Raw genomic sequence first — 22,581 nt, 5'->3', positions numbered from 1 at the left:
TACCTTGTACATGTACTTGTATACCTTGTACATGTACTTGTATACCTTGTACATGTACTTGTATACCTTGTACATGTACTTGTATACCTTGTACATGTACTTGTATACCTTGTACATGTACTTGTATACCTTGTACATGTACTTGTATACCTTGTACATGTACTTGTATACCTTGTACATGTACTTGTATACCTTGTACATGTACTTGTATACCTTGTACATGTACTTGTATACCTTGTACATGTACTTGTATACCTTGTACATGTACTTGCATACCTTGTACATGTACTTGTATTCCTTGTACATGTACTTGTATACCTTTTACATGTACTTGTATACCTTGTACATGTACTTGTATACCTTGTACATGTACTTGTATACCTTGTACATGTACTTGTATACCTTGTACATGTACTTGTATACCTTGTACATGTACTTGTATACCTTGTACATGTACATGTATACCTTCTACATGTATTTGTATACCTTGTACATGCACTTGTATACCTTGTACATGTACTTGTATACGTTGTACATGTACTTATATACCTTGTACATGTACTTGTATACCTTGTACATGTACTTGTATACCTTGTACATGCACTTGTATACCTTGTACATGTACTTGTATACCTTGTACATGTACTTGTATACCTTGTACATGTACTTGTATACATTGTACATGTATTTGTATATCTTGCACATGTACTTGTATACCTTGTACATGTACTTGTATACTTTATTTTATTTATTTATTTAGTAATTTAAGCATACATACAGAGGTACAAAAAATACAGGTAAGAGCAGCATGCCAAAGCCACTTATATGCATAGCATTACGGGCTGGCTTAAAATTAACTTAAGATTAACTAAGCAATGATGAAATCAGTGATAAAACATTATTGTAAACAGATAACTATAAAGCACAAATGAGTATTACAAAGACAGGTCATATGGTTGCTTGCATTGCTGTACATTCAGCAGGTTTAACATTTATGTGATATAATTGTGAGTAACATTTAGGATATACAATTTATAAGGTTCAGTTATTCAGTATTTATTTGGTTTTGAGTGAGTAAGTGATCTTTGAGAAGAGACTTGAATTTATAAACAGGTAGTGTTTCTTTTATATTTACAGGTAATGAATTCCAGATTTTAGGGCCTTTTATGTGCATTGAGTTTTTGCATAGCGTGAGTTGGACACGAGGAACATCAAAGAGTGATCTGTGCCTTGTGTTATGGTCATGTGTTCTGTTGAGGTTGGCAAGGAGATGTTTGCGGGGAGGGTTAATATCAGAGTTAAGTGTTCTATGTATGTAATAGGTGCAATAATAAGTATGGATGTTTTGTATGGTGAGTAGGTTGAGTGTTTTGAACATTGGTGGAGTGTGTTACCTGTAGTGAGAATTTGTTATTCTAACTGCAGCCTTTTGTTGGGTAATTAGTGGTCTGAGATGGTTAATTGTTGCTGAGCCCCATGCACAAATTCCATATGTGAGATAGGGGTAAATAAGAGAGTGATAAAGGGCCAGGAGGGCTGACTGTGGAACATAGTACCGTATCTTCGATAGTATGCCTACAGTCTTGGAAATTTTCTTAGAAATTTGTTGTATATGTGTATGAAATTTGAGTTTATTATCAAGGTGGATTCCTAAAAATTTTCTCTCTGTTAGCTTTGTGATAGGTGATCTGTTTATCGTTATGTTAAGAGGTACATCTGTAGCTCTGTTACCAAACTGAATGAAGTAGGTTTTGTCAATGTTTAGTTTAAGTTTGTTAGTCCTCATCCAGGTAGATATTTTCTGTAATTCGGTATTTACAGTATTGGCTAGCGTGACTGGGCTCGGATGAGAGAAGACGTATGTAGTGTCATCTGCAAAAAGTGTGGGTTTGAGTAATTGCGAAGATTTTGGTAGGTCATTTATGTATAGGAGAAAGAGAAGAGGGCCAAGGACACTTCCCTGTGGGACACCAACTGTAATTGGTTGAGCGGAAGAGCTTGCCCCATTTGCATACACATATTGGCTTCTGTTGCTGAGGTATGACTTGAGGTAGTTGAGGGAGTTCCCTCTAATACCATAGTGTGACAATTATTAGCTGCCTGACTGCGGTGGAGTGCGGTTGTGCTCGGCACCCCTCTGCTGTTTGTCAGGAGAGCTCTCATAGCAACAATATGGCGCTGAGTATCCGACGTAGGGTGAACACTGTCGGCGTTGAGCTGCTTCGTGGGGCGATTTCCCCCTCTACGGCGCAGGTGTTACTTCCGACAATCATCAGGGAAACGTACGGAGTGCAGGATGATGAGGTTTATGGTGTGGACCTGAATGGGGCCTATCGTCTATTCGTCAAGTTAAATTCGACGGCTGTGTACGAGTCGTTAGTGACGAAATTTGAGCATGTGAGTATTGATGTAACTCCAGCTGTCAAAGTGCGACTCATAGACGTCTCTCGCCACTATACGTGGGTGAAGTTGCGAAATGTCCCCTTCGAGGCTGACGAGGAGGACTTACGGAAGGTGTTTGCAGCTTATGGTACCATGCATCTGGCAACCCAACGCAAGTGGGCGGCAGGTAAGTACATGGGACGTCCGGAGGGTACATTCTCCCTCAAAATGACACTGAGGCACCCGATCCCGTCATACGTCGTGATGCCGGAGTTTAGGACCCAAATTCTAGTGGCGTATGCTGGGCAGCGACGAACATGCAGGTTGTGTGGGGAGTATGATCATATGGCGGCGACGTGTGGGAGGCAGTGGAGGGCGCCGGCGCAAACAGGTGGAGCACCAGTTACAGGTGTGGATGTCGTTGAGGAGAATTCCAAAGGAAAACGAGGAGATGGCCGTCTGTGGAGTGAAATTGTAGAAGAGTCTCTTGTGGTGCATGATGGGCGAGGCACGAGTTGTGTGGAGCCAAAAATGGCCACTTTGCCGGTGAAGGGGGAGGAAGTGCTAATTCAGCAGGAGGTGCGAGAGCTGGAGGAGGAGCTCGACGAGGTATTGAAAACTTTACCTTCTTCGGACGAGGATAATGGCTTGGTCCGTGAAATGGTGCCCTAGTTGAAAGGAGAGTGTGGCGGGACAGGCACGAGAAGGAAGAAGGACAACTGCAGGCACAGAGAGGAGTCACCGTGCGACAGGTCACAGCAGAGGTTGATGTTCACTGTGAGGAATCTTCGGAAGACAGTATGGCGGTAGAGGGTGTCACGAGGAAGAGGGTGGCTGCGTCAGACTCAGATGATGTCCTGACGCCCGCGCAGAGGTCTGGGAGGAAGGATGTATATTCTCGTGACAGCCAGGATAAGAGGCATCGAAAAGGGGGGGGTGGATGGTGACAAACCACATGTTGACCCTGGGGCAAGAGGCCCTGGGAAGGTTGAGAGGAGAAAGGGTTGGAAGCTTTAGAAAGGCCTTAAGTGCATGACTGTGAATGTGAATGGACTGTGTACTGGTGTGAAGAGGGAATGCTTTCGTATGCTCTTACGTCGATACAGAGTGGACGTAGTCTTTCTACAGGAGCATAATTTCAGGGAGGGTAGAGTGCTCGAGGTGGAAGGGTATAAGGTGTTGACTCTGCCATCGGCACGTTTGAAAGGTGGTGTGGGTTTATTGATAAAGGAGGCGAGCCCGTTTGTGTTGCAAAGACGTGAAGGGGGTGGGGGGGGAGGGTGTTGCGTGTGGATGGGTGGTAGATGGGGCAGAGGGTAACCTTTGTAAGTGTGTATGCATCAGCTGAAAATGATATGAAAGTAAAGAGGGATTTTGTGTGTGATGATCTAGTTTTTGCTTTCCATGGTTTACCTGAAGTGGCCATCGTAGGTGGGGACTGGAATTGTGTGATCAGGAGAGCGGATGTGGAACCACGAGGGGCGGGGCATATGTTGACAGCATTACGCAATCTTTTGGTGGACGTTCAGTTGAGGGATGTGGTAGGTGGGGGAGCGTGGGAGGTGGAGCATACTTTCGTGAGGCGAGGTTATGCAGCTAGGTTAGACAGGTTGTATATATCTCATAAGGTATTGTCAAAGTCTGTCCGTACTATTGAACTAGCTTTTTCAGATCATAGGGCGGTTGTCGCAGAAGTAGAGTGGGATTCTCTAGCTAGTATCTCTAGGGGATATTGGAAATTAAATACGAGTCTGTTGGAAGATGTGGAGGGGTTGGGGGGTTTTACGGAGCTGTGGGAGAGATTAACTGAGGAGGTACAAGGTGTGGAGGACGTGGTGATGTGGTGGGATGGTGTGGCTAAGGACCGGATTCGGCATTATTATGTGAGGGAGGGGAAAAGGATTAATTCTTTAAAATTTGGGTTGCTTAATTATTTGGAGGACAGGTTACGGGGTTGTTATGTAAAAGGGGCAGTAGAGGGTGTCTATCCGATGGACAACATTATGATACTTAAAGAGCGGTTGCGGGAAATTCAGGAAGAGCGGTTCCAAGCGGTGAGAGTAATGGCGGGGGTGGAGGAGGTGTTATGGGGAGATAGGCCGTCCTCGTGTGTGTTGCGCAGACAAAAACAACGTCAGCAGGCAACAGCTATTCCATGTTTGGAGGTTCTTGAGTCGGTGGGAGGGTATAGGGCGGGTCAGGTTATCCACACTATGGATGGGATGGGGTTGTTTGCGGATAAGTGGTACGAAAAGTATTGGCGGGAGGAAGGGGTAGGATTAGGGGATTTAGAGAGGGTGTGTGGAAGTGTGCCATGTAGGTTAGGACACAGTGATAGGGAAGCTTTGGGGGGGACATAACTGAGGGGGAAATATGGAGAGCTTTGAGTGCCATGCGAAAGGGCAAAGCACCGGGAATCGATGGACTGCCGGCGGAGTTTTATACAAGTACATGTACTTGTATACCTTGTACATGTACTTGTATACCTTGTACATGTACTTGCATTAATCTATATATATGTACATATATGTACATATATGTAAATATATGTACATATATGTACATATATGCATGTATTATTAGAACAATACAAACATATTCACACGAATATCTACTGAAGTACGGGGATACCTTCCTGGGATATCTCACACACCCTCATACATCTAGTTTTCTGAGGTACGGGGATACCTTCCTGGGATAACTCACCCACCCTGATACCTCTAGTTTACTGAAGTACGGGGATACCTTCCTGGGATATCTCACACACCCTCATACATCTAGTTTTCTGAGGTACGGGGATACCTTCCTGGGATAACTCACCCACCCTCATACCTCTAGTTTACTGAGGTGCGGGGATACCTTCCTGGGATAACTCACCCACACTCATACGTCTAGTTTACTGAGGTACGGGGATACCTTCCTGGGATAACTCACCCACCCTCACACCTCTAGTTTACTGAAGTAAGGGGATACCTTTCTGTGATAACTCACCCACCCTCATACCTCTAGTTTACTGAGGTACGGGGATACCTTCCTGGGATAACTCACCTACCCTCATTCCTCTAGTTTACTGAGGTACGGGGATACCTTCCTTGGATAACTCACCCACTCTCATACATCTAGTTTACTGAGGTACGGGGATACCTTCCTGGGATAAGTCACCCACCCTCATACCTCTTGTTTACTGAGGTACGGGGATACCTTCCTTGGATATCTCACCCACCCTCATACCTCTAGTTTACTGAGGTACGGGGATACCTTCCTGGGATAACTCACCTACCCTCATACCTCTAGTTTACTGAGATACGGGGATACCTTCCTGGGATAACTCACCCACCCTCATACCTCTAGTTTACTGAAGTACGGGGATACCTTCCTGGGATAACTCACCCACCCTCATACATCTAGTTTACTGAAGTACGGGGATACCTTCCTGGGATAACTCACCGACCCTCATACATTTAGTTTACTGAAGTACGGGGATACCTTCCTGGAATAACTCACCCACCCTCATATATCTAGTTTACTGAAGTACGGGGATACCTTCCTGGGATAACTCTCCCACCCTCATACATCTAGTTTACTGAACTACGGGGATACCTTCCTGGGATAACTCACCCATCCTTATACATCTAGTTTACTGAAGTACGGGGATACCTTCTTAGGAAAACTCACCCACCCTCTTACATCTAGTTCACTGAACTACGGGGATACCTTCCTGGGATAACTCACCCACCCTCATACCTCTAGTTTACTGAGGTGCGGGGATACCTTCCTGGGATAACTCACCCACCCTCATACATCTAGTTTACTGAGGTGCGGGGATACCTTCCTGGGATAACTCACCTACCCTCGTACCTCTAGTTTACTGAGGTACGGGGATACCTTCCTTGGATAACTCACCCACTCTCATACCTCTAGTTTACTGAGGTACGGGGATACCTTCCTGGGATAAGTCACCCACCCTCATACCTCTAGTTTACTGAGGTACGGGGATACCTTCCTTGGATATCTCACCCACTCTCATACCTCTAGTTTACTGATGTACATGGATACCTTCCTGGGATAACTCACCTACCCTCATACCTCTAGTTTACTGAGATACGGGGATACCTTCCTCTTAAAACTCACCCACCCTCATACCTCTAGTTTACTAAGGTACGGGGATACCTTCCTGGGATAACTCACCCACCCTCATACCTCTAGTTTGCTGAAGTACGGGGATACCTTCCTGGGATAATTCACCCACCCTCATACATCTAGTTTACTGAAGTACGGGGATACCTTCCTGGGATAACTCACCCACCCTCATACATCTAGTTCACTGAGGTACGGGGATACCTTCCTGGGATAACTCACCCACTTTCATACATCTAGTTTACTGAAGTACGGGGATACCTTCCTGGGATAACTCACCCACCCTCATACCTCTAGTTTACTGAGGTACGGGGATACCTTCCTGGGATAACTCACCCACTTTCATACATCTAGTTTACTGAAGTACGGGGATACCTTCCTGGGATAACTCACCCACCCTCATACCTCTAGTTTACTGAGGTACGGGGATACCTTCCTGGGATAACTCACCCACCCTCATACCTCTAGTTTACTGAAGTATGGGGATACCTTCCTGGGATAACTCACCCACTTTCATACATCTAGTTTACTGAAGTACGGGGATACCTTCCTGGGATAACTCACTCACCCTCATACCTCTAGTTTACTGAGGTACGGGGATACCTTCCTGGGATAACTCACCCACCCTCATACCTCTAGTTTACTGAAGTACGGGGATACCTTCCTGGGATAACTCACCCACCCTCATACCTCTAGTTTACTGAGGTACGGGGATACCTTCCAGGGATAACTCACCCACTTTCATACATCTAGTTTACTGAAGTATGAGGATACCTTCCTGGGATAACTCACCCACCCTCATACCTCTAGTTTACTGAAGTACGGGGATACCTTCCTGGGATAACTCACCCACTTTCATACATCTAGTTTACTGAGGTACGGGGATACCTTCCTGGGATAACTCACCCACCCTCATTCATCTAGTTTACTGAAGTATGGGGATACCTTCCTGGGATAACTCACCCACCCTCATACATCTAGTTTACTGAAGTACGGGGATACCTTCCTGGGATAACTCACCCACCCTCATACATCTAGTTTACTGAAGTACGGGGATACCTTCCTGGGATAACTCACCCACCCTCATACATCTAGTTCACTGTGGATTAATGGACCAAATTAGTCGGCAGGTAACAGTACCTGGTTAAAGAGTCAAGTTAATGTTGTCCATCATACAACCAATTATAGTTCCAACCCTTGTTGAAGTGTTGAAATTATCCCTTATGTAGGCATTTAACTTTAGTTAAATTAATGTAACTGGTTGTGAAGTTAAGTTTGAAAAGCTTGTGAATACAAAGTTAATGTGGACGATATACACCATAACCTCTAATGTTCTTATATTCCACTCTTATGTAAACTGTCCCTGAATGTCTTCTCTGACCCTTACTTTCCAGTCTTTCCCTGAATGTCTTCTCTGACCCTTATTTTCCAGTCTTTCCCTGAATGTCTTCTGTGACCCTTACTTTCCAGTCTTTCCCTGAATGTCTTCTGTGACCCTTACTTTCCAGTCTTTCCCTGAATGTCTTCTGTGACCCTTACTTTCCAGTCTTTCCCTGAATGTCTTCTGTGACCCTTACTTTCCAGTCTTTCCCTGAATGTCTTCTGTGACCCTTACTTTCCAGTCTTTCCCTGAATGTCTTCTGTGACCCTTACTTTCCAGTCTTTCCCTGAATGTCTTCTCTGACCCTTACTTTCCAGTCTTTCCCTGAATGTCTTCTGTGACCCTTACTTTCCAGTCTTTCCCTGAATGTCTTCTGTGACCCTTACTTTCCAGTCTTTCCCTGAATGTCTTCTCTGACCCTTACTTTCCAGTCTTTCCCTGAATGTCTTCTGTGACCCTTACTTTCCAGTCTTTCCCTGAATGTCTTCTGTGACCCTTACTTTCCAGTCTTTCCCTGAATGTCTTCTCTGACCCTTACTTTCCAGTCTTTCCCTGAATGTCTTCTGTGACCCTTACTTTCCAGTCTTTCCCTGAATGTCTTCTCTGACCCTTACTTTCCAGTCTTTCCCTGAATGTCTTCTGTGACCCTTACTTTCCAGTCTTTCCCTGAATGTCTTCTCTGACCCTTACTTTCCAGTCTTTCCCTGAATGTCTTCTGTGACCCTTACTTTCCAGTCTTTCCCTGAATGTCTTCTGTGACCCTTACTTTCCAGTCTTTCCCTGAATGTCTTCTCTGACCCTTACTTTCCAGTCTTTCCCTGAATGTCTTCTGTGACCCTTACTTTCCAGTCTTTCCCTGAATGTCTTCTCTGACCCTTACTTTCCAGTCTTTCCCTGAATGTCTTCTGTGACCCTTACTTTCCAGTCTTTCCCTGAATGTCTTCTCTGACCCTTACTTTCCAGTCTTTCCCTGAATGTCTTCTGTGACCCTTACTTTCCAGTCTTTCCCTGAATGTCTTCTGTGACCCTTACTTTCCAGTCTTTCCCTGAATGTCTTCTGTGACCCTTACTTTCCAGTCTTTCCCTGAATGTCTTCTGTGACCCTTACTTTCCAGTCTTTCCCTGAATGTCTTCTGTGACCCTTACTTTCCAGTCTTTCCCTGAATGTCTTCTCTGACCCTTACTTTCCAGTCTTTCCCTGAATGTCTTCTGTGACCCTTACTTTCCAGTCTTTCCCTGAATGTCTTCTGTGACCCTTACTTTCCAGTCTTTCCCTGAATGTCTTCTCTGACCCTTACTTTCCAGTCTTTCCCTGAATGTCTTCTGTGACCCTTACTTTCCAGTCTTTCCCTGAATGTCTTCTCTGACCCTTACTTTCCAGTCTTTCCCTGAATGTCTTCTGTGACCCTTACTTTCCAGTCTTTCCCTGAATGTCTTCTCTGACCCTTACTTTCCAGTCTTTCCCTGAATGTCTTCTGTGACCCTTACTTTCCAGTCTTTCCCTGAATGTCTTCTCTGACCCTTACTTTCCAGTCTTTCCCTGAATGTCTTCTCTGACCCTTACTTTCCAGTCTTTCCCTGAATGTCTTCTCTGACCCTTACTTTCCAGTCTTTCCCTGAATGTCTTCTCTGACCCTTACTTTCCAGTCTTTCCCTGAATGTCTTCTCTGACCCTTACTTTCCAGTCTTTCCCTGAATGTCTTCTCTGACCCTTACTTTCCAGTCTTTCCCTGAATGTCTTCTCTGACCCTTACTTTCCAGTCTTTCCCTGAATGTCTTCTGTGACCCTTACTTTCCAGTCTTTCCCTGAATGTCTTCTGTGACCCTTACTTTCCAGTCTTTCCCTGAATGTCTTCTGTGACCCTTACTTTCCAGTCTTTCCCTGAATGTCTTCTCTGACCCTTACTTTCCAGTCTTTCCCTGAATGTCTTCTGTGACCCTTACTTTCCAGTCTTTCCCTGAATGTCTTCTGTGACCCTTACTTTCCAGTCTTTCCCTGAATGTCTTCTGTGACCCTTACTTTCCAGTCTTTCCCTGAATGTCTTCTCTGACCCTTACTTTCCAGTCTTTCCCGAAATGTTTCCTCTGACTCTTACTTTCCCTTCATTTTTGAATACTTCCTATGGCCCTTACTTTACTGTCTTTCCCTGAACGCTTTCTCTGGCCCTTAATTTTCTGTCTTTATCTGAATGCCTCCTCTGGTCCCTATTTTCCCTGACTGCCTCCTCTGGCCCTTGCTTTCCCTGACTATTTCCTCGGCCCTTTACTTTCCCTGACTATCTCCTCTGGCCTCTACTTTCCCTGACTATCTCCTCTGGCCTTTGCTTTCCTTGACTATCTCCTCTGGCCTCTTACTTTCCCTGACTATCTCCTCTGGCCCTTACTTTCCCTGACTATCTCCTCTGGCCCCTTACTTTCCCTGACTATCTCCTCTGGCCTTTACTTTCCCTGACTATCTCCTCTGGCCTGTACTTTCCCTGACTATCTCCTCTGGCCTTTACTTTCCCTGACTATCTCCTCTGGCCTGTACTTTCCCTGACTATCTCCTCTGGCCCTTACTTTCCCTGACTATCTCCTCTGGCCTGTACTTTCCCTGACTATCTCCTCTGGCCTTTACTTTCCCTGACTATCTCCTCTGGCCTGTACTTTCCCTGACTATCTCCTCTGGCCCTTACTTTCCCTGACTATCTCCTCTGGCCTTTACTTTCCCTGACTATCTCCTCTGGCCTGTACTTTCCCTGACTATCTCCTCTGGCCCTTACTTTCCCTGACTATCTCCTCTGGCCTGTACTTTCCCTGACTATCTCCTCTGGCCTTTACTTTCCCTGACTATCTCCTCTGGCCTGTACTTTCCCTGACTATCTCCTCTGGCCTTTACTTTCCCTGACTATCTCCTCTGGCCTGTACTTTCCCTGACTATCTCCTCTGGCCTGTACTTTCCCTGACTATCTCCTCTGGCCTGTACTTTCCCTGACTTTCCCTGACTATCTCCTCTGGCCTGTACTTTCCCTGACTATCTCCTCTGGCCTGTACTTTCCCTGACTATCTCCTCTGGCCTTTACTTTCCCTGACTATCTCCTCTGGCCTGTACTTTCCCTGACTATCTCCTCTGGCCTTTACTTTCCCTGACTATCTCCTCTGGCCTTTACTTTCCCTGACTATCTCCTCTGGCCTTTACTTTCCCTGACTATCTCCTCTGGCCTTTACTTTCCCTGACTATCTCCTCTGGCCTTTACTTTCCCTGACTATCTCCTCTGGCCTTTACTTTCCCTGACTATCTCCTCTGGCCTGTACTTTCCCTGACTATCTCCTCTGGCCTTTACTTTCCCTGACTATCTCCTCTGGCCTTTACTTTCCCTGACTATCTCCTCTGGCCTTTACTTTCCCTGACTATCTCCTCTGGCCTTTACTTTCCCTGACTATCTCCTCTGGCCTTTACTTTCCCTGACTATCTCCTCTGGCCTTTACTTTCCCTGACTATCTCCTCTGGCCTTTACTTTCCCTGACTATCTCCTCTGGCCTGTACTTTCCCTGACTTTCCCTGACTATCTCCTCTGGCCTTTTTCCCTGACTATCTCCTCTGGCCTGTACTTTCCCTGACTATCTCCTCTGGCCTGTACTTTCCCTGACTATCTCCTCTGGCCTTTACTTTCCCTGACTATCTCCTCTGGCCTGTACTTTCCCTGACTATCTCCTCTGGCCTTTTTCCCTGACTTTCCCTGACTATCTCCTCTGGCCTGTACTTTCCCTGACTATCTCCTCTGGCCTTTACTTTCCCTGACTATCTCCTCTGGCCTTTTTCCCTGACTTTCCCTGACTATCTCCTCTGGCCTTTACTTTCCCTGACTATCTCCTCTGGCCTTTACTTTCCCTGACTATCTCCTCTGGCCTTTACTTTCCCTGACTATCTCCTCTGGCCTTTACTTTCCCTGGCCTTTACTTTCCCTGACTCCTCTGGCCTTTATTTCCCTGACTATCTCCTCTAGCCTTTACTTTCCCTGACTATCTCCTCTGGCCTTTACTTTCCCTGACTATCTCCTCTGGCCTTTACTTTCCCTGACTATCTCCTCTGGCCTGTACTTTCCCTGACTATCTCCTCTGGCCTTTACTTTCCCTGACTATCTCCTCTGGCCTTTACTTTCCCTGACTATCTCCTCTGGCCTTTACTTTCCCTGACTATCTCCTCTGGCCTTTACTTTCCCTGACTATCTCCTCTGGCCTTTACTTTCCCTGACTATCTCCTCTGGCCTTTACTTTCCCTGACTATCTCCTCTGGCCTTTACTTTCCCTGACTATCTCCTCTGGCCTTTACTTTCCCTGACTATCTCCTCTGGCCTTTACTTTCCCTGACTATCTCCTCTGGCCTTTCCCTGACTATCTCCCTGGCCTTTACTTTCCCTGACTATCTCCTCTGGCCTTTACTTTCCCTGACTATCTCCTCTGGCCTTTACTTTCCCTGACTATCTCCTCTGGCCTTTACTTTCCCTGACTATCTCCTCTGGCCTGTACTTTCCCTGACTATCTCCTCTGGCCTTTACTTTCCCTGACTATCTCCTCTGGCCTTTACTTTCCTCTGGCCTTTACTTTCCCTGACTATCTCCTCTGGCCTGTACTTTCCCTGACTATCTCCTCTGGCCTTTACTTTCCCTGACTATCTCCTCTGGCCTTTACTTTCCCTGACTATCTCCTCTGGCCTGTACTTTCCCTGACTATCTCCTCTGGCCTTTACTTTCCCTGACTATCTCCTCTGGCCTGTACTTTCCCTGACTATCTCCTCTGGCCTGTACTTTCCCTGACTATCTCCTCTGGCCTTTACTTTCCCTGACTATCTCCTCTGGCCTTTACTTTCCCTGACTATCTCCTCTGGCCTGTACTTTCCCTGACTATCTCCTCTGGCCTGTACTTTCCCTGACTATCTCCTCTGGCCTGTACTTTCCCTGACTATCTCCTCTGGCCTGTACTTTCCCTGACTATCTCCTCTGGCCTGTACTTTCCCTGACTATCTCCTCTGGCCTGTACTTTCCCTGACTATCTCCTCTGGCCTGTACTTTCCCTGACTATCTCCTCTGGCCTGTAGTTTCCCTGACTATCTCCTCTGGCCTTACTTTCCCTGACTACTATCTCCTCCCTGACTTTCCCTGATATCTCCTCTGGCCCTTACTTTCCCTGACTATCTCCTCTGGCCTGTACTTTCCCTGACTATCTCCTCTGGCCTGTACTTTCCCTGACTATCTCCTCTGGCCTGTACTTTCCCTGACTATCTCCTCTGGCCTGTACTTTCCCTGACTATCTCCTCTGGCCTGTACTTTCCCTGACTATCTCCTCTGGCCTGTACTTTCCCTGACTATCTCCTCTGGCCTGTACTTTCCCTGACTATCTCCTCTGGCCTGTACTTTCCCTGACTATCTCCTCTGGCCTGTACTTTCCCTGACTATCTCCTCTGGCCTGTACTTTCCCTGACTATCTCCTCTGGCCTGTACTTTCCCTGACTATCTCCTCTGGCCTGTACTTTCCCTGACTATCTCCTCTGGCCTGTACTTTCCCTGACTATCTCCTCTGGCCCTTACTTTCCCTGACTATCTCCTCTGGCCTGTACTTTCCCTGACTATCTCCTCTGGCCTGTACTTTCCCTGACTATCTCCTCTGGCCTGTACTTTCCCTGACTATCTCCTCTGGCCTGTACTTTCCCTGACTATCTCCTCTGGCCTGTACTTTCCCTGACTATCTCCTCTGGCCCTTACTTTCCCTGACTATCTCCTCTGGCCTGTACTTTCCCTGACTATCTCCTCTGGCCTGTACTTTCCCTGACTATCTCCTCTGGCCTGTACTTTCCCTGACTATCTCCTCTGGCCTGTACTTTCCCTGACTATCTCCTCTGGCCTTTACTTTCCCTGAACGCCTCCACTACCACTTACACTGGATATCTGCTAACATATATTTTCTTTCACTCCACAGTGCTGCACATCCCACCGAATTCTCGAAATTTATGTCAGAGTTGTGATTACCAGTGTGAGGAAGGACGAGAAGGAAGACTGGGGTCCCAATGTCAAATGTGAGTTCGAAACATCAATTGGGTAATAAACACTCACGTCGGATGTTCTAGTACGTATATTGGATGGAATATATGGGAACGCCAGGCCTGACCTGTCTCCTCTCTTACGTCTGGACTTGACCTGCTCTCTCGAGTGGTTGGAGGGTGAGCTGCATACAGATCATACTAGGTTAGCAGTAATGGTCAGTGATATAACAGTCAGTGATTCACGCAGGAAATAGTGAATCAATAACAGTTGGTATGAGTCATTACTACTGACAATACTGGTAACTGATACTACTGTAAATGATAATACTGGTAACTGATACTACTGTAAATGATAATACTGGTAACTGATACTACTGTAAATGATAATACTGGTAACTGATACTACTGAGATCTCAGTGAAGCTAACGTATGGCATCCCAACATACAGCTAATACAAACTAGAGGTAACAGGCGTACAGCTCTGGGCTGATTCTATACAATGTCAAGGTACACAGCAGTTGAACATTATAACATACTTAAGGATATTACCGGAAGGGAACTTATTGTGATGCATTACAAGGTATGATATAGCACAATTCATAGAAGTAATAGATTCAACGGTAGGATTATACAATAAAAGTTATAAGAAAAATTGATCTATTGATCAGTATTCGTGTGGTCTACGAATTCTGAGGAAGGATATGTACAAAGAAAGAAGTGTTTAACAGAAAAGACAGACTTGGTGCACTCAAACCTAGACTGTTAAATCTCAGAATTCGTGAACACACACAAAAAAATTCTTGAATGTTAAGACGTTGATATTGTAAAGGACAGTTGAAATACACATTAAACTATATTATTCATCTATACAGGTTATTGATATTTAACCCCAACTCTGCTAAGGTGAAATTTTCATATGCACAATGGTTATCATCTCTGGGAGGATCAAACTCTGTTGCAATGACTAACTCATGCCGTGGTTGAGGCAGATCTGAATTGGTATTTACAAATGATACTTGAGGATTTCTCAATACCTGTCGTGTACGTAGGGAATAACAACATTCAGGTTGATCATCTGACTGAGTATTAGAGGTAGAGAGTACAGGATCAGGAGGATTGTCAGAGTCTGTCACATTAGTCTGAGTTGGAACATCATTATCATCACATACTAACTTCATGTGATCTAAATGCAATTCTTTACACTGACCAGTACTAATTTCTCTAACCTTATACTTATTGCCAGTGATATGTTCAACTACTCGATAAGGACCAACAAACTTTTGATCAAGCTGAGGCACTGCAGACGTTTTGTTAAAGTTAGTCAGCATAACTCTCGAACCTACTTTGATTTTGGTCGACTTTGCTCGAGTGTTTGTGACTCTTGTAAATTCTGCTGTTGATTTATGAAATGTTTCACGGATTCTTCTAAAAACACTTTGAGCTAAGCTGGTTCGAGTTGCTATGAAATTATCAGGGTTGTAATTTGGTGTCGGGCTAGAATATAACAACTCATAAGGCAACCGTTTATCTACACTGTACAACACATAATGTGGAGTGTCACCAATATAAACATTATAAGCAGAATTTATGGCACACTGAACATCAGGTATAAATTCAATCCAAGTCTCACTATTGAGATTGATTTTGGCTCTCAAGACATCAAGTCTCTCTTATTGGTTCGTTCAGCTAACTCATTACTGGCAGGATGATGAGGAACAATGGTAGATTTAGAGATCTTGTACAAAGTACACAAATTTTTCAAGAATTTCATTACAGAATTCACCTCGATTATCGGTTACTAGGGACGTAGGAATTCTTTCTTACTGAAGGAATGAACAGTCTCGGTGAAGGTGGATGGACTCTCCCCGGTGGAAATATTTAATAATATTAAATGCTAAGACAAGAAATATTAGCAAGGGAGACACGGATCTGATGATTTCTTACATTAATTACTAGACATACAGCTCGTAACTTAGCAAGGATTACTGTCAACTAGGATATCACCATCTGGAACACACTAGTGCACTAGCCACGGCAGAAACGTCTTTCTGCAACGGCATATGACACAAGAGATGACATAACTCAGTTCAAGTAGTCTTTCTTCAACAAGGTGTCTCCTGGGAGGAACTACCACTTGAACAAGCAGCCATCGTAGGGATAGTGTACACTATCCTGCGTGCATACTGTATGAAAGACAGAAGTGACAGTTGCCTGACCGCTCGGTTACGTTTATATATAATGTACATATCCATAAGAATTTAGTGTGAACTTCATATCCGGCAGCCCTGTAACAAGTCTGGGAGACAAGCTGTGTGAACAACGAGAGTGCATAACAGCTAGATAGTGTGTGTCAGTCAATAAGGAAGTGTTAGTGAAGGTGTGAGGGGCAGCAGTGGCCTGACACACCTGAGTGTCGACAGTCACTGAAGTGTTAGTGAAGGTGTCAGGGGCAGCAGTGGCCTGACACACCTGAGTGTCGACAGTCACTAAAGTGTTAGTGAAGGTGTCAGGGGCAGCAGTGGCCTGACACACCTGAGTGTCGACAGTCACTAAAGTGTTAGTGAAGGTGTGAGTGGCAGCAGTGGCCTGACACACCTGAGTGTCGACAGTCACTAAAGTGTTAGTGAAGGTGTGAGGGGCAGCAGTGGCCTGACACACCTGAGTGTCGACAGTCACTAAAGTGTTAGTGAAGGTGTGAGTGGCAGCAGTGGTCTGACACACCTGAGTGTCGACAATCACTAAAGTGTTAGTATTACAACCCAGGCTTCCAAATGGCCTGTTACCCCGGGTGTAATGGGAGCAAAATAAACACAGTAGAAAAAGTTTAGACTTATATTATCCTTCACCAATTTAGAACAGCAATATGTACACTATGTACAGTGATAAGTATAGTGCACTCCACGGTAAGCAAAGCAGAAATAGAAGCCACAAGATAGCAGACCGTGCTTCAACCAGCTCTAGAATGGAAATGACAAGGGCAGACAGGAGAGCGGTACCCACATAACCTCTGCGATTGCCAAAACCATCTTCTTATTGGCTAGAACCTGGTCACTAGTTGAACGACGGGGCCCCATCATCAACTCTTAGCAACCTGGTTCGCTGGTTGGGGGAGATAGCCTGTAAATGAGGGTGTGTACATGCGCCGAATAAAGGTTACGTACTCTTTGCATGCCACACCCCCACCCCGAGAAGGCTCAGGATTAGGCTGCCACCTGCCAGTGGTAACCGTGCCGCCATGGCACAAAATAATGGGACCGCCTTTCCTCTCCACCATCCAACTCTTAGATAGAGCTCAGCTTTTCTTGTGACCAAAAGCCAAACCCTAAACTTAGAGCGAGACAGCAGTCAGACAGGCTAGCATAGGTCCAAGATACAGGCGGACGGTAGCCCGCATCCCCTCACTAAAAAAAAACCCCACACCAGGGAAACATGATGCCTTAAGCTGTATTGATAACTTAGTCACACAGAACAATCTTTCACAAATTATTTACGTCGATGGTTCTGTTCACCAGTCCACTGGTGCAGCTGGTAGTGCTGCTGTTGTCACACAGAGTGATGGCTCTCATAAAGAAATTGGAGCACGCATCAATAACTGGGCCTCTACCCTTCAAACAGAACTGTTTGCCATACTCCTTGCACTCAAATGTGTCCATGTATCTAAGGTTGACACTTTAATTGTAACTGATTCTCTGTCATCCATAAATGCTCTCAACTCATTAAGTATAAATTGTGGCATGCTTTTGTCAGAAGCCAGACATAGATATGGTAAGATTGTGGACAGTGGAGTCAGAGTGCACATGCTGTGGATTCCATCTCACATTGGTCTTCAGATGCATGATAGAACTGATAAATTGGCTAAGCTGTATGCTTTCAAAGAGGGGGTAGATTACAATCTTGGGTTGTCAGTTAGCAGTTTGAGAACAATAATACGAAAAGAACTTCAAATGAACTTTATTGACTTAAGACTTAGGGAGATTGACACAAGTCAGTCCATCTATCATCATTCCATCATGCAGGAGGAGCCACATGTCTATGGTGCATCCAACAAGATAAGCAGACTCTTGGATGTCACTACTGCCCGGCTCCGGCTGGGTTACAAGTATCTTTGGCAGGTTAAATCACCACCACCAGATGTAGACCAAACGAAATGTAAACTTTGCCAGATGGACTATTGTCACACATTGCGCCATTATGTACTGGAGTGTGATAAAATTAATGAATTTAGAAACAACTCACTCAGAAGTGTTCAAGAAATGGCTAAGTATTTTATCCACAGTGGTATATTGCAGACTATTCTGGAGAAATACCCTGACTTTGCTAGCTGTAAATAAAGCATTACCACATGTGTGCATGTGTGCATGTGTGTGTGTGTGTGTGTGTGTGTGTGTGTGTGTGTGTGTGTGTGGGTGTGTGTGAGTGTGTGTGTGTGTGTGTGAGGGTGTGTGTGAGGGTGTGTGTGTGTGTGTGTGTGTGTTTGTGTGTGTGTGTTTGTGTGTGTGTGTTTGTGTGTGTGTGTGTGTGCGTGCGTGTGTGTGGGTGTGTGTGAGGGTGTGTGTGCAGGTGTGTGTGAGGGTGTGTACTCACCTATTTGTACTCACCTATTTGTGGTTGCAGGGGTCGAGTCCTAGCTCCTGGCCCCGCCTCTTCACCGGTTGCTACTAGACCCTCTCTCTCCCCGCTCCATGAGCTTTATCAAACCTCGTCTTAAAACTGTGTATGGTTCCTGCCTCCACTACGTCATTTTCTAGGCTATTCCACTGCCTTACAACTCTATGACTGAAGAAATACTTCCTACTATCTCTCTGACTCATTTGTGTCTTCAACTTCCAATTGTGGCCTCTTGTTTCTGTGTCCCCTCCCTGGAACATCCTGTCCTTGTCCACCTTGTCTATTCCACGCAGTATTTTATATGTCGTTATCATGTCTCCCCTGACCCTCCTGTCCTCCAGTGTCGTCAGGCCGATTTCCCTTAATCTTTCTTCATAGGACATTCCCCTTAGCTCTGGAACTAACCTTGTTGCAAACCTTTGTACTTTCTCTAGTTTCTTGACGTGCTTTATCAAGTGCGGGTTCCAAACAGGTGCTGCATACTCCAGTATGGGCCTGACATACACGGTGTACAGTGTCTTGAATGATTCCTTACTAAGGTGTCGGAATGCTGTTCTCAGGTTTGCCAGGCGCCCATATGTGTGTGTGTGCGTGTGTGTGTGTGTGTGTGTGTGTGCGTGTGTGGGTGTGTGTGTGCGTGTGTGGGTGTGTGGGTGTGTGTGTGTGTGTATGTGTGAGGGTGTGTGTGTGGGTTTGTGTGAGGGTGTGTGTGTGAGGGTGTTGGTGTGTGTGTGTGTGGGTGTGTGTGTGTGTGGGTGTGCGTCCTTGTGTGTATGCATATATTTGTACGCTCGTGTGCACATGTCCGTGCGTGCGCCCTCGTGTGTGTATGTGCGCGCGCGCGCTAGTGTGGGTGTATGATCCACTTAATATTTGTATTTATAACTCATTACAATTGTGACCAGGTGTGGACGTATCAGTGGTTCATTACTTTGTAATTTGTTCATGACTGTAACCATGTATAGGAGTGAAGCTGATTCATTACCTCTGTAACTTGCCATGATTAGTGACCAGATCTACCTGGAGTTCATTACCTTTGTAACTAGTTCAGCTATCATAACTTTGGGGTCCAGTCACTGGACCCATTATGTACCTTTGTAATCTTTTGACTACCGCCCACAGGATGGGTATGGGGTGCATAAAGATATTAAACTAAAGTGTGTGTGTGTGTGTGTGTGTGTGTGTGTGTGTGTGTGTGTGTGTGTGTCTCAACAATCAATATTTGCACCAATAACTCATTACAGTTGTGACCGGGTGTGGAAGTGTGAATTGCTCATTACTCTATAATTTGTTCATGATTGTAGCCAAAGTATAAACGTAAGTAACCATTCTACAGAATTCATTACCTTTGTAACTTGTGAGCTCATTGCCTTTGTACCTAGTTCAGCTATCGAAACTTTGGGGGCCCAGTCCCTGGACCCATTACGTACCTCTGTAATCTGTAAATACCTTTGTAACTTGTCATGATTGTGACCAGACTTACCTGGAGTTCATTACCTTTGTAAATTGTGAGTTCATTACCTTTGTAAATTGTGAGTTCATTACCTTTGTAAATTGTGAGTTCATTACCTTTGTAAATTGTGAGTTCATTACCTTTGTAAATTGTGAGTTCATTACCTTTGTAAATTGTGAGTTCATTACCTTTGTAAATTGTGAGTTCATTACCTCTGTAACTCTGTAACTGGGTATGGGGTGCATAATAAACATATTAAACTAAACACCAGGGGATAAAAAAAAGAGCAAGAAAAGGGGTTATCACAAATAACATCCTAACCTAAATAAAATATTATACTCTAGATAAAGAGTCTGCCAACATATTTTCTTTGCCGGCAATATATTTAATGGACAGATTATATGGTTGCAGCCTTAGCGTCCAGCGCATAAGCCTTGTGTTGTGGTTCTTCATGGCTTGGAGATATACTAGAGGATTGTGATCACTGTAGACTGTGACCACCTGCGATGTCTGGCCCACATAAACATCGAAATGCTCCAAAGCCAGTACCAGCGCGAGGGTTTCTTTTTCAATGGTAGAGTAAGCCCTCTGATGTGGCTGGAACTTGGCTGAAAAGTATGCTACAGGCTGCAACTCGTTGTTCCCGATTTGTAATAGTACTGCCCCAACCCCAGACTCACAAGCATCAACCTGTAATGAAAAAGGTTTGGAGAAGTCTGGAGACAAGAGAATGGGTGCAGTACACAATAGTCTTTTTGCTTTATTAAAAGCAGTGTTACAGTCTGAGGTCCAATTAAAGGGAACTTTATGACTGGTAAGAGAGGTAAGAGGGGCTACAATATCTGAGAAATTCTTACAGAATCTTCTGTAAAATCCTATCATGCCTAGGAAACGTTGAAGAGATTTCCTATCATGAGGAACTGGATAATCTTTAATAGAAAGAACTTTAGCAAGTTTAGGTGCAACTTTACCACTACCTACTTCATGGCCTAGAAAAGTGACAGTGGCCTGGCCAAAGGAAGATTTAGATAAATTAACTGTTAAATGGGAACTCTTAAAGGTCTCAAACAGAGCCTTAAGTCTAAGTAGGTGTTGATCCCAAGTATCAGACACCACAACAATATCATCTAGGTACGCTGCCGTGCCTTCAAGTCCTTTAATAGCCTGATGGATAAGTTTCTGGAATGAAGAGGGGGAATTTTTCATTCCGAAGGGTGTAACTCTGTATTGATAATGACCTCCTGGAATTACGAAGGCAGAGATTTCCTTCGCCTTATCTGTCAAAGGTACCTGATAGTAGCCTTTAAGGAGATCTAATTTGGACACAAAAGTCGCCTTACCCACAAAGTCAATTACGTCATCCAGACGAGGAAGAGGGTAAGATTAGATTTTGCCACCGAAGTGGCTAGTTTATTGTGCACCCCATATCCATCCTGTGGACGGTAGCGCGAGGGCATATGGATACACAAAAGGCCTAGGAACTAGGCCCCAAAGGGTTAACAGGAATACATATGGATTTATATCTACATATCTATAGTTCACTTATCTGTTACAAGCAAATTTAGGAAATTTGCTTAGTATATCTGGTATCTTATTTTCATTAATAAGATATCTTGACATGTCACATAGGTTATTATACTGTCTGTCTCTGTATTCCTCAATAAGTGGACAATTAAGCACATAGTGTTCAAGAGAGTGACCATATGCCTGATCACATAATTTACATTTAGTTTGATCATCATCTGTGTGTCTCCCAAACTGCCAGAAGTACTTGTAACCAAGCCTAAGCCTGGCCCCTACAACATCAGTCAGTCTGTTCACATTGCAAGTTGCTCCATAAACATACTTATCTACGTTCATGTTATCATAGTGGGTTATAGATCTACTCAGGCTTCTAACTGCATTCCTATAACAATCATTTTCATTATTTACTTCTCTCCTAATATTATTCCTAATGCTAGACACAGTTATACCAAAGTTATATTCTACATTCTCCTTCTCGATACTCTTCTTGGCTAACATATCAACTTTATCATGAAGGAGTAATCCAATGTGTGATGGGATCCATAGCAATTGTACATTAATTCCTTTGTCCCTAATTTTTGAGTATCTATACCTGGCTTCCCCAATGAGCATGTTGTTGGAGTCATTATATGAGCCAAGAGCCTTCAATGATGACATAGAATCAGTAATGATGATAGAGTCAAGCTCAGTGTCATAGGTTAGCTTTAGCGCCATTAGGATTGCAAACAATTCAGTTTGCAGTGTAGACGCCCAGTTGTTAATTCTTATGCCTAACTCAACAAATTTATTATCGTTCTTAACTAGGGAGGTGGCAACAAGAGCAGATGCAGCCCTGCCAGAAGACTCCTGTTTAGATCCATCAGTGTATATGACTTGTGATAACTTGTTACTACCAGCTAGGTGAGAAATTTCTTCTTGAGCAGTTGCTCTAACAAGAGATTTAAGGAAGGGATTACTAGCAATGAGCTTCTTGGGAGGAACTTGTAGGTATGTGATATTAAATGAACACATCTTCCATGGAGGGGTGAAATGCTCTTGTTGCCTACAGTGATACAGTTCATGCAGGTTATAAAACTT

General features: G+C 44.5%; 1 protein-coding gene across 4 annotated transcripts in view; it reads left to right on the top strand.

Annotated features, from left to right (window-relative positions):
• LOC128686094 (uncharacterized) overlaps positions 1–14,786 on the top strand; it is a 233,378-nt gene extending 218,592 nt beyond the window's left edge. For all 4 annotated transcript variants that reach the window (XM_070098496.1, XM_070098492.1, XM_070098495.1 and 1 more), the window contains exon 6: positions 13,856–14,786. In XM_070098496.1, the coding sequence (XP_069954597.1) occupies positions 13,856–13,901 (46 nt within the window). In that variant the 3' untranslated portion in view covers positions 13,902–14,786. The remainder of the gene's footprint in view (positions 1–13,855) is intronic.
• Positions 14,787–22,581: the final 7,795 nt, after the last annotated feature.

This window comes from Cherax quadricarinatus, chromosome 62, assembly GCF_038502225.1.
Source record: "Cherax quadricarinatus isolate ZL_2023a chromosome 62, ASM3850222v1, whole genome shotgun sequence".
Taxonomy (NCBI): Eukaryota; Metazoa; Arthropoda; class Malacostraca; order Decapoda; family Parastacidae; genus Cherax; species Cherax quadricarinatus.
This window is presented reverse-complemented; position numbering and strand designations above follow the sequence as displayed.